The following is a 12,854-nucleotide window of genomic DNA, read 5'->3' on the forward strand; positions in this document are numbered from 1 at the left end:
TGAACCTTAATAAACTTCTATTCGTTCTAGATCTATTCATAAAATAATATGATATCGGCAATCATTCAGCAACACACAAGATTAATAATAAACAGTCACAATATCTTCTCTTAGACAATCCACTTCAATATGAAATACAAAAAGATACCAATTCGAAATGTTTCTCTACTTCAATCTGTTTCCTTTTTGTCTTCTGAAGAGGCTTCTTTAATCTTCTCATCTCCAGGTGCATGTTCAGTTTTCTCTGCTGGTTCTGTTAAAGATAGATGAACATTCAGTGCAAGGTTACAACATAACACGAAAAGTCACTGAATATTGCTATTCTCAGACTCTTAAAACATTACCAAATTCTCTCCACATTTTAGTAGCTGAGTAATTAAAGACATTTGTAACTGTTGAGAATGAACATCAGATTGGCTAAAAACAAACCCACAACCTTCTGCTATTAAAACTCTGCTGGATTATTTTGTCACACAACTCAGTTTAAACTTCAATGATAAAACTCTGTTTTGCCTATAACCAAGCTGACCACACGGTGAGTCATGTAAGTTTCATAGTGCAAATATAGTAACATAAAAGTAAAGAAAACTTCCATCAGATTTTCCCCTTTGTCATTCACTTATTTTTTGTTCTGTATTTTATAAAACCATCTCTTTCCTGCTATTTCGCCTTATTATATCAGCATTTACAAGGTGTTTTAGCATGTTCTTAGAGTTATGACAACAATAGGTCATGCAATGTCCTTAAAGGAATTATCAGAGCAAAGTGGCAAATATCAGAGTAATTTTCCCCTTTGTCATGCAATGTCCTTAAAGGAATTTTCCTCCCGGCCTCTTTTTCTTTTTCCTCCATCAAACTAAGTGAAATTGAAAAGAAACAGCAAGCCATTCCAATGTTTCGTCTATCTCCTGGAGTTTGAATTTATTTCTTGCGCCTATCTGATTAAAAAAATCTCCACTTTATTCTGAAAATTCCAGAAGATCCTTTTGTAGATAAACACAACATACACTATATAACTAATATGGTATTAAAAGATTGACATACAATTTATCAACAATTATTAATAATTAATATTAGATTAGTATAATTAAGAAATGATAAATAATATCATAGTATTTATGTAATAAGACTATGATTATTAGATAAAAGATTTTTGTAATGCAAAGTTCAAATCTATTGTCAATACCAAGAAAAAGTATTACAGAATATAATATATGATTATATTACTAATAATATAAACCTGTTTTTATTTTAGTGAATAATAACAATACATTTTTATAAGGTATATCAGGTAGTGAAACGTACTGATCTAATCTCTATTACCAATATTTATAAGGTAAAATTTAATACATGAGGAAATGTGTCATAGTTGATATCAATCAAGCGTGCAAAAGTAGAAAAAAAGGACAGTCCAATGTATGCAACTCCCACTAATATGGGGTCTTGGGGAAGGGTTGGGGTCTATTCCACTAATATTTATTACTCATTAGGTTTACTAGGTAACTTTGTTGATTTACTCAATTGACTCCTGACCTAATCCCGCAGCTAGCGGCAAAATAAAATTACACATCATCGGAAATCTTGAAAAAGCCCTCCTGAAGCAGCCTGACAATCTTGCGACTTTGACTTGTCTTTCTCATCTATACTACCTTCGCTGGCATGATCTTCCATTTCTCCATTATCACCATTTGTCACTACGGTGGAGAACCTCATTGAAAAATCACAAAATCATCAGACTCCACTAAAATCCACCAATCCAACCAATTCTTCACAAGTCCACCTGATTTTATAAAATATCCCTTAGATTTGATGTGCTCCAATTCTTTCTAGAATTCTTCAATGAACCTGGTCTCTGATTTCTTGGATCCTAATCAATCAATTTTGAGAACTCTGTGAAATGCAGCCTTCTTCATGTTCTTCAAAACTCTTCCCTTTTACCTTCTGCATATTCAACTCCAGCCTTCCAATGCAAAACACTTTCTCAATCAATTCCATTCATCTGTGCCTTTAAGAATGTACGGCACAATTTGACAGAAGCAACAAAGCCATGTTTGCCTTCGTCTCTAGATCTGTAACTTTCTACAAATCTCAATCTAACCATTGCTCTTTATAAGCATAATATATAGTCTTTCAAATTGCATCCTAAGCGCTCATCATATTTCATTTGATAGATTGTATCACTTCAAAGCGCATACAGAAGTGAAATTGTCTCCTCATTGTCCAAGGATTCTTTTGAATCACTGTCTGTTTTCTCCAGTGAATATCATAAGGAAAATATAGCCAACTTCAAATAGTTGAGACTCATGGTTTGTTATTGTTGTTGATATTATCACAATTCAGGCATACTACTTTATTTAGTATTTGATAATATGAAAGTTTGGCAAGTGTTTCAAATGGATGCAATATTGTAAGTTATTTAGTGATCATGTTAAGGATGAATATATGAAGCCACCTTCAAGGTACTTAGCTTAAGGACGATCAGGTTAATAGAGTCTGGCAGTCCAATACTAAGTTAACAATAAACTCTAGTGCAGTAATATGGATCACCAAAATACGGAACAAATAAATTACCCCCATAAAGCCATGAAATCAAATCAACATAAGAAATTGGTTAATTAAATGGCAGCCTCCACAACTTTACCTTCATCATCACTATCTTCAAAATCATCATCCATAGAGTTACCCCCCATGTCACCAAAATTCTGGAAATAAATATACACATCAAACCATGATCAACTGAGTTAAAATTTGTAGAAACAAATATGTGAGATGTGGGTATTACCGAAAAATCCATGCCACCCAAATCCAAATCAGGTCGACCTAATAGTCAAATCAGGGGGAAACTCAGTAATATGAATGACATACAAATTGCAAAATTGTTCATAAAAAAATTAATGAATGATTTGTCAACGATTTCATGGAAGAGCAAAAACAAAAAAAATTGAAAGCATTAGGCTAATTCAATTATACATTGAATATATCCAGCAAGCAACTTCAAGCATGTTTAGGATTAGCAGACTAGTAATAGCATGGACAATACTTCCTACTTGGTATATTGAGGATAGTGGTGAAGTCTAAATATCATCAATAGAAGGTAATTAACTTCTCCAGACATTATATCAAAAAGTGACAGGTTCAAAATCTACTGATATTGTGAAATTATCTACTTGAAATATTCTAGAGTAGCAAGACAAAAGCATTTGGAAAGAAATTGAGTCACTCAGAAAGAAAAGCAAAAAATAAGCCCTATTCCTTAATGAAATGTAACCATAACACAATATGAATGACTAATAAATGACATAATGAACATCATTATGTGCAGAAAATGCTTATTGTTGCCATCAATCTTTGTTTGTGGAGACATTTGCAGAATTCACAATTTACTGGTTTTACACAAGCATAAAATTGATATGATAATAGAAAATAATAATTCAGATCTGGATGCAAAAGAAAACACGTTCAAATTGAATACATGCATCCAGGTACCCTTTGCTGATTAAACATTTTGCTGCTGTTAAACCAGACAGATCAAATGGAGAATATTCTACACTGAAAAGGTGACTTCCTTTGAAGGAAGTTGGGTTGGTAACATCACTATCTGATTATTCCAACAAAATGATCCTAAAATTTGGCATCATAAATCTCCAAGCTATGCATTTTGCAAGCCTGTATGATGGAAAAATATATGCATGGCCTGCATGTATACACTCGACACTCACACTATGATGGGAAAACAAGCATATGGTAGTACCATTTTAAAAAAAAAACATAACAAACAAAATAGCACAGAGGAATATACCATCATCATCTTCATCAACCCACTTATCCCAATCAACTTTCACATAGTGAGGAGTCTTTCCCTCACCACCTATTAGTTTCTTCCACCACTGCTTCTCTGCTTTTTCAATCACACAAAAGATAGACCTGACACCTACATTAATTTTGCTTTCCTGGAAGGTAACTAATCCAAGTGAGAAGAGATGGGAAACAAGAAAATATCAATAGATCAAGCACAAAATAGAAACATTACCTCTTTATTTACTTTATCAAAAAGTTCCAATTTTAATTCATAAAAGTTGCTTGCAGCACCAGCTGTGGCAGAGAAAGTGAAAATGCCATCAGGTTCTAGATTAACTTTCACGTCTCTTGCATCAGGCAATTGTACAGTGATGTAGACCTTGTCAATACGCTGTGCCCACTTGACCTCAGGGGATCGACTGATATGTAAAAGAATTCACTGGAAATCATTTTGTATAAACTAGAAACAATCAAACTGGCTTTAAAGCGACCATGCTTATATAATGGGTTTTTTTATAATTTATACCATATTAAACTGTCAAAACAACACCAGATTAAGTGGGTGTAAGGAAAATCCATTTAAAAGGCAGGATAAAGTCCTAAGTATCAATGTTCAGGTACCTTAAACCTTTCCAATGTGACAATTTTAATAAGGCATGACCAAGCAATCATTAATTAGAAAGTAGATTGAACACCCAATCACCCTGGTGCTTGCCTATTGAACAAATAAAACTTATGATACCATTACGAGATCACTATAATGAATTAAGAGACAGAAAAACGTTTGGTTTTATAAAGGTCTGAGATTAAATTAAAAAGAACTTTAAAAAAAATGCAGTCTCTATCTTTCAGATACTTTGCAGAGACATGGAAAAGCCCTTCTTATGTAGCTCATTCATTACTCTTCGACCCTTTCTCCTTTGTTACTAAATCCTAAATGATTTCCCCCTTTTCTCCTTTATCTTTTCTTCCATATAGAATCTCATGTGGCATTTTTTTGGTTAATCTCCCTCAATCTTGTCCACATCAAAGGCATTCAAGTTTGACATTTCAGGAAATGCAGTATGATCATTTTTCAGCATCCTTACATTTTTTGCATTTCAAGATTTTCACTCTTCACAGGAACCCAAAAGGCATCAAACTTAGGAATTTTTAAGTGCCTTGCTTTACTTGGAAAAAACGAGAACATAGTTTATGTTGCTTAGAAATCATGACAAATTAAAGCACTTTCGACAACAATGGATTAAACATGCAGTCACTAATAAACTACTCCAGTTGCAATCTAGAGACTGTACATTTTATCTTCATCCTCCTTTTCAATCTAAAGTCTAGCCCAACTCATGAAGCTTGAAAATGAAAAGTCAAGGAAAACCAATTCTGTTATGACTATGACAATGTGGCCTCAGATATAACGTTCAACATTTCACTTATGCCAAATCATCTAAGGCATTAATTATTACGAAGAAGACACATCGCTAATTCCCTGCTGACAAAAATAATCTGGACGAAGGGATAACAGAGACCTCGAAGCATGTTTCTCTTAGTTGGGATACTAGCAATGGAAATTGTTTGATAAATTGTTTGTGGTATATATGACTTCTTATAACAGTCAGTTGATGCTATCAAAATTGTTTCACAATCAAACTCCAATTTCATGTCCTATGTGGTATAAGAAATCAAAAATTCCCCCCGACAAATTGCAAGCCTGCTATGCTATAGCAATGCTGATACATTTTAACGAATGAACCAATGATTAAAAGGTTGCCACCGGGATCATTCCGCTCTTCGTTTAGGGTAAACCCAGCTAGACCAAAAACAGGCAGCAGAACGGAAAAGAAAAAACTAGACTTGCAAGAAACCTCATTCTTAGCGAGCTAGATCGGCAGCGGCGACGGCGGCGACACCCTAAACCCTTGCTCGTACGTGTGCATCAATTTCTTCAAATTTACGGACATGGCCGCATCGACTTCTTCAAATTTACGGACATGAGCACGTGGTATGCACGTGCGTTGAGCAAGGCCGCACTTTAGTTCCCCTTTTCCCTCCAAGGAAACAACGGAAGGTTATTCCTTCCCCTTGTATCCCTTCAAGGAAACAAGCCGCATGCTTTCCATCCGCTAGGGTTTCAAAAGCTTCGAGTTCGATTGTCTTCCGCCCTTGGCATCTTCCCGATTCGACAGCTTCCTCGACCTCAGCTCCGTCGAATAACTGCGAAGATGTCGAAGAGCGGAAGAAAGCATCACCTCTCGCGAGTGCTCGACGCTCACATCTCCGGCGTCCAGGAAACCCTCCTGGTACGGCTATGTCGCTCGCTTTTGCTCTTTCCTCTGCTCGGTTCTTCTTTTCGATTCAACTGCGCTTCCATCGCTGTGGCAGATTCTGGAGCGCCCGGCGGATTCGGGTCTCGAAAAGGTGGAATGGTCGGAAGTCGTCAAGCTGGGGGATGAGGTCTCTAAACAAGCAACTATGGGTAATTTGAGATGAAAATCTGTTTTTTTTAATTCAAATTAGACGCAGGATATTGATTCATCCGAGTTGCTACTGAGTGTATGAACGTTACTTCCCCTTTGTGTGCTTCAAGTGTCAAAAGTCCTCATGAGTTCGAAAAGTTCTGGGTTCGGAATTTGCTTTCTTGACTAGTATGAAGAAAGGGGGAAATATACTATTGCTTATCTGTAGACACTTGCTCGGTTAGTTGCTATTTAGCACAAAATTTAGACATTTTGATAAATATTGCATGAAGTTAGTTTCAACAAATCTCTGCACACAATTTCAATTTCAATTTCAAAATGAATCTGTATTTTCCATTTAGCAGTCTGGTAGCACATTCTCAACTAATGATTCACAATGTCAAACATAAATTTGTTAATAGGTTTTTGGAAGATGAGCAAAACTATTAGAATTACTATATATTTGTTAGACTTATTTTTTTTTAACATCTGGTGCTGTTAGATTGGTTAGAAAATTGAAAGTATGTGCATAGACTTGTCCTACATACACTTCTTGTTTGTGTTTATTTTATATATTTCGACTTACCCAAGATCAAGGAACTATTGCTATAAAATTGCCATTTTTAAAGCATTGTAAGCCAGGGCAAAATACTCAAGGACTTGCTTCTTTTGCAGTTTTCAGTGTACGTGACTTTGACGATTCTAATACCCATCCACAGCAAACAATTAACACAAATTTCATTTTGCTTTCCAAACTATTTAGCAACTTTGGAATGGTAGCAGTAAAGAAATTAATTGTTGTAATATAACTCTTACGATAGTTCTATGATGAGATTAAACATTTGACGCAATTGGATTCATTTTGAGTTCTGAACACACACACACACACTACTTGCATAAAATTATCAGTATCTATTATTGTAGCTCTTGGCTATCATCTTGCTATGTATCTTAATTAACGTGTGATTGACTGAACCAAAAAAATGCTTGGTTAATTTGTTGATGCTAATAATCACATTCTAGTTTAAAGATATGGCGTTGAAGTTTATTAGAAGGCTCCCTCTAAGATATGTTACTTTTAGATATTGAAACTTTTTTTTTTCTTGAGATTGACTGCTTCCACTTTGGACATGCCACTATGCAGCCGGAATGCTTTGGAGTGGAGAAGCACCTGAAATGAAGGCATTAGAAGAAAACATTGGGGCTTACTGTAATATACTTCATGGTTTTATCTTACTTTGCCATGGAAGTACAGTTGGAGCAGGGCCTACTCTTCACACAAACATCAATGCTTCTGCCAAGCAAGTTGTGGAATCCAGCCTCACGCTACTAAGAGAAGCAGTTTCCTCCTACGGTGTGCATTATTACACTTTAAACTCACAATCACATAAATACCAAAACATCATAATAATCCTGATTATTTATTGACCCTTTGTCACTCACTCTAATCATCTTCACTGCACAACGTCATAACAAATTATGATTTAATAGTTAGACATACTTTAGAAGTGATTATTCTGTGATACTTAATATTGACTGATGAAATAGGTGGAAAGACAATTGAATTAATTGATTAATCATAGATGTTTTTTTGTGGAGAGAAATCAGCTAGAGTTTTGCTTTTCACAAACCACATAGTGTTTTGAGCTACATGCAAGGACAATGTGAGTTATTGGAGGATGAATGATAAGTATGATTATCGTAGAGTCAAACCATTAAAATGTAACATATGCTATGGACTTTATTTATTCTTTGCAGAATCACGTAACCACAAAAAAAGGTTGTCGATCCCACAGCTTGCTGGGGTAGTCTGGGAAGCATGCGCTGCTTTGAAGAAAAGTCCAACCACAAACTGCACTGCTGTTGGGCGAGCCATAACTCAGGTTGCTGTTTCTGTGAAGGATGTCCTTCGAGAAATGGGAGAGCTCAAGGAATTCAAATCCACAGCTGCTTCTGATGGATCAGGGGGTGAAGACTCCAATAGAACTGCTGAGTCGACATCAACCGATGAAGAGGGTGATGACTTAGTTGAGGCTGATATTGGCGATGATCTCTCGGCGGAGGAGATGGCAGTTGCAAAATTAATCATTGCTGTGGTTTCTGATACACTAACTGCCATCAAAGAGCTGATTCGGTATATTTCAGGCTTGCTAAAGAGCTTCAGCCTTAAAGTCAACACCAAAGAGTTCACCGACTCCTTGGAGATACTTCTTAGTTGCTGCCAGGAGATGGCATCTGAGGTGAATGAGCTGGGAGCTAGCGTCTATCCACCACAGGAGGTGTATCAAATGAAATCCAGCACAGACAAGATGCATGATCTAGTCAATAAGATGCGAATTGAAGTGACCAATCTTGAAGGCTCATCCAATGATGCTTTTGCCACCTTCAATCAATTAGAGAGTTCTTTGGCAAACCTGGACGATGGACTGGGTAATGATGTAGCTAGGAGAATGGGAAAGTTAGTCGTTTAGTATGCACATGATTGTCAGTGATTTATTTTTGCCTGTTGATTCTATCTTTGTGGGACAAGATGCCAAATGTGGCTTCAGATTTTGTAACTTAGGCTGCCAAACGAGAATTTATTTTGGTACAACTAAGGAGTCTTTGTGTTGTTCTTGCTAAAACACATTGTATTAACTTTACAAATGCATCCATACATGATATTAATTTTCTTATGAAGTTCTTTTACGACCTGAAACAAATTCTGAGAGGATGATCATGAATTTGTAGGTTCAATGGATTGTGATAATTATGAATATTAATTTAAAAAAGATTTAATTAATAATGATAAAATATAATAAAATTTATTTAAATAATCATCTATGTATTTATTTTTATATATTATTATAGGAGGGTTATAGCCATAGCCGCCAACTATTATGATTTATTTTGAAGAGACAAATATCAAACAATCTATTGATTTAGGGGGAAAATTATAATAGACTAAGTAATTTTCTTGCTAAGTTATTCTTTTGTTTATTATAAAAGGGTGTAGATACACTCTCAGCAAAGAAATTGAATATGCATTATGCATCACTTTCTCTGTGTGTATAATTTACACCTGCTTGCATAACCTTGAGAAGCGTAAAGTTTCTTCCAACAGATGCAACATATGGTATAGAATTGAATGAAGCTTTTCTTTTTATAAGGCATCCATTGGATCCTCATATTTTGTTTGTTATGATCTTAAATACTGAAGTATTACTCCTGATTTGTGTAGTAGATCATATTCCAAGAGTGTGTCCGAAGCAAATATTGAATTTCTTGATGGTCAGAGATTGGTGGAATTATTTCCAAGGTTATTCCCAATAGATTGGAAAGTTCAACAAATTAAAGTTTCCTAGATCAGTTTCAGATACATACAGGCGTTATGTTTCTGATGATGATGTTTGGGTAGTGTTCTGAATTTAATCACTTGTAATCTGATGATGGTGTTGTTGAGCGTCATAAAGTCTCTGATCTTTCTTCTACGATTTTTCTAAATATCAGGGAGCTCAGTACTATTCTGGATTTATATATGTTTAAAAGCTGCAATACAGTAGTGATGGTGTGCCATAATAATCAATTATATCGTTCATCGGCATGGATTTCCCTTGGGAAGAATGAGATACTCTCTTAATGACTATTTACTCTCAAACATGAAGGAGATCTAGCTAGAGTTTGCAAATTGATAGCAGAGCCTTTATCTGAGCCATAGCACACAGTAGTTATAATTATATCTTGCTCGTCCCCGGGGCAATGGTGCAACGGTAGGACATCCAGATTATAACTCAGGGATTCGCGGTTCGATCCCCAGCTACGGCGTATTTGTAGGAATTTTCCTCCAAATGGGGAACGCAATCAAAGGATGCTGGGCATCTGGATTGGCCGTCGTATGCGCTTTCTGATTTACCCTGATGGTCGGTGGAAAACTTTCGTGGGACCGGACCGACCACCCCAGAGATGTGGCTACTGGGATTATCATTTTTTATAATTATATCTTGCTCTCCTCTCCTATCAAAAGGATGCTCGAGAGTAGGTTTTATTGGAAATCAAGCATATATTTCCTGTCACGGATAGATTTTAATTCTGCAGGTTATTTCAAAGGCTATATATGGTTTTGTTAAATTCATGGATCGATTTTCCTTCGTCATGGGTGCCAAATATACGAGCCTCTGAAGCCCATGTCGTCTCCCTCGCAGAATAATTTTTTATGGGGTTGTCGTAGAAATGCTGGTTTAGAGATTTATTTTTCTGCAATACTCAAGGTATTTATGATCTTCAATCTGTTATTATCCCAGTTGTATTTTGATGTGTTAATTATCAAATAAGTTTTAAGTTAGGTCTTTGCTATATTTTGATTGTATGTCATGAGTATTCAGATATTTAAGAGGGCACATATGTACCGGATGACTAAAGAATATCGGAGACGGCAAAATCATGATAAAAGACGTAAGCGAAGTGAGAAGGATGACATCGAAAAAGAACTGACGAACTCAATAGTGCATTCAATGTATGAGGAGCTATTGAAAGAATCGGTGCGTCTGAGGGACAAAAAATCAAAAGGAAAACTGGATAAAGTAACCAAGATATAGTTCGGACAAACACATATCCAAGCGATCAAAGCTTCACCCAAGCGATCGAAGGAGGCGAGCTTAGTGATTGGTTAAGTTCAGATGTTGACTATTCCAAACGTCTAGAATCCAAGCACTCGGATACCTAAGCCATGTCAGCATGAGCCATTGTCGAAAAGGATCAAGACGACGCCCATATCAGTAGAATCTAAGTGCTCGAATAGCCTCCAGACGCTCGGAATACAATGAGTCATCCAAAGCCGTTAGCAAGCTATTGTCAGAGTGGATCAAGTTCGATGAATCCAAATTCCCGAAAGGATTCAAAGAATATAGAGATGTCATGTCATCACAAATCGAGATGAAGACTATAAATAGATTAAAGCTTAAAGAAGAAATAACAACACGTTCGAATTCATTTCCTTTCAGTTAGTTTTATAGTTCTTGTGCTCAATCGTTATATGAAGCTTTTCCACCTCTAGATTGTTTCCGAAAAAGGAAAACATAATAGATATATTTTTATAGTCTTGGACTAGCAATCTTCTAGTTACAAACAAGTAAATTGGACCTTTGCTTTTTTATGTTTAAGTTAATTTCAAATTAATGTGTGTGTCGTTGTTAGTTAATTAGCAAGAGAAATAGTTTAGTTTTGCAAGTCACAATTCACCCCTCTCCTCTAGCAAGAAAAATCATTGCTCTCAATCGAGGAAAAATTTTTGAATACAAATCGAACATGAGAAATGATATTCAAAATTTCATTATAAATGACACGGTGATGATATTCACTAATCGACACTATAATTGAGATCATTAGAATCTCCTCTTTTTGAAGATATAAAATTTTTAATTTTTTGAATAGTTAAGGTCCATCAATGGATTTCGTCCAAAAGTTGTTGATGGACTTATAAATCTTAGAATGACATGGAATAAACATATGTGCTCGAGGCAATGGTTCTAAATGAATTTATGCCCTCAAATATGAATGTGATACACAATATTGAGAACAGCGATTTTTTGAACACGAATTGGGCATGAGAAATGATATTGAAAACATATTATAAATGATACAGTGATTATATTCACTAATCGTCATTATAATTAAGATCTTTAACTCTCCTCTTTCTAAAGATATATATTTTTTAATAGTTAAGGTACATAAGTTGATTTGGTTCAAAAATGACTAATGAACTTAAACAATTCAGAATGATATGAAATCAGATCCTATGTGATCAGGTAATGCTCATAAATATATTTATGATTTGAAACACTAATTCGATAAAATATATATTGAGAGCAGGGAAATTTTTGTCATAAAGGAATTTTTAATAGTAATCTATTAAAGTTACTAATGATCACAGAAATCTAACGAATCAATTGTTATACTGTATCAATCAATTAAAAACTTTTTTTTATGGAGGGGCAAAATGGATATCGGATATGTGATTTGAAAATTTTAAAATCTACCTACGTGATTTAGATATTTTGAAACTTTGGCAGTAAGATTAAGTTATATATATATATATATATATATATATATATATATTAAAAGTGTGAAATACGTTTGATAAAAAGTATTTTAGATTATAAAAAAACTCAAAATTTAAAAAAAAAACTTGAGATTTTTTTTACTTTGGGCAAAAGTACTATTAAAATCACATTAACATCAATCAGTAGTTATTAAATATTTTTGACCAAAGTATTTGGTAATTATAAATGATTTAAAATATGAGAAAAAATAAATACGAAATGATTCAAGAGGAATGCAAATAATGCCAATTCAGTTGGAATTCTATGGTTATCCACTACATTGGGCCAAAAGTTTGACTTGACTCCGATTCAATCCAATGGATGAGTCACTTCGAAATCGACCGACATCACTTCCAAAATAACTTGTCGGAACATGTGCTTTTTAGGAAACCTATCAAAGTAGATGTGTTATTTGGTAAATTTAGTTAAAACAAAATCTCATATAAGATAATAATATTAATATTAGATAAATCAAAAAATAAAAATAAATTAAAACTTAATATAATAGGATCTCTTTTAACTTTCTATA

At 34.7% G+C, this 12,854-nt stretch overlaps 2 protein-coding genes across 2 annotated transcripts; one reads left to right on the forward strand and one right to left on the reverse strand.

Moving 5' to 3' along the window:
- Positions 1–5,686, reverse strand: LOC141813751 (uncharacterized protein OsI_027940-like). Its single transcript, XM_074701735.1, has 6 exons — positions 5,658–5,686; positions 4,031–4,217; positions 3,800–3,950; positions 2,783–2,820; positions 2,642–2,702; positions 1–253 (listed from the first exon to the last, which is right to left on the reverse strand). Exons 1-6 carry the CDS (start codon positions 5,660–5,662, stop codon positions 171–173), a joined length of 525 nt encoding a protein of 174 aa, XP_074557836.1. The 5' UTR covers positions 5,663–5,686; the 3' UTR covers positions 1–170.
- A 240-nt stretch (positions 5,687–5,926) lies between these two features.
- LOC141813694 (uncharacterized) lies at positions 5,927–8,894 on the forward strand. Its single transcript, XM_074701668.1, has 4 exons — positions 5,927–6,092; positions 6,175–6,268; positions 7,393–7,602; positions 8,007–8,894. Exons 1-4 carry the CDS (start codon positions 6,015–6,017, stop codon positions 8,717–8,719), a joined length of 1,095 nt encoding a protein of 364 aa, XP_074557769.1. The 5' UTR covers positions 5,927–6,014; the 3' UTR covers positions 8,720–8,894.
- The last annotated feature ends 3,960 nt before the right edge of the window (positions 8,895–12,854 follow it).

The sequence above is a fragment of the Curcuma longa genome, chromosome 20 (genome assembly GCF_044706935.1).
Source record: "Curcuma longa cultivar G26 ecotype Majalengka, Jawa Barat chromosome 20, ITB_CL_G26_1.1, whole genome shotgun sequence".
Taxonomy (NCBI): domain Eukaryota; kingdom Viridiplantae; phylum Streptophyta; class Magnoliopsida; order Zingiberales; family Zingiberaceae; genus Curcuma; species Curcuma longa.

Excerpts from the sequence above, each read along its gene's own strand:
- LOC141813694 (XM_074701668.1), top strand. The coding sequence starts at position 6,015 with ATGTCGAAGAGCGGAAGAAAGCATCACCTCTCGCGAGTGCTCGACGCT. Across the intron at positions 6,093-6,174 it reads GCGTCCAGGAAACCCTCCTG|ATTCTGGAGCGCCCGGCGGA; the intron begins GTACGGCTATGT and ends TCGCTGTGGCAG. Across the intron at positions 7,603-8,006 it reads AGAAGCAGTTTCCTCCTACG|AATCACGTAACCACAAAAAA; the intron begins GTGTGCATTATT and ends TATTCTTTGCAG.
- LOC141813751 (XM_074701735.1), bottom strand. Across the intron at positions 3,951-4,030 it reads TTGATAAAGTAAATAAAGAG|GAAAGCAAAATTAATGTAGG; the intron begins GTAATGTTTCTA and ends GTTACCTTCCAG. Across the intron at positions 2,703-2,782 it reads TGGGTGGCATGGATTTTTCG|AATTTTGGTGACATGGGGGG; the intron begins GTAATACCCACA and ends ATTTATTTCCAG.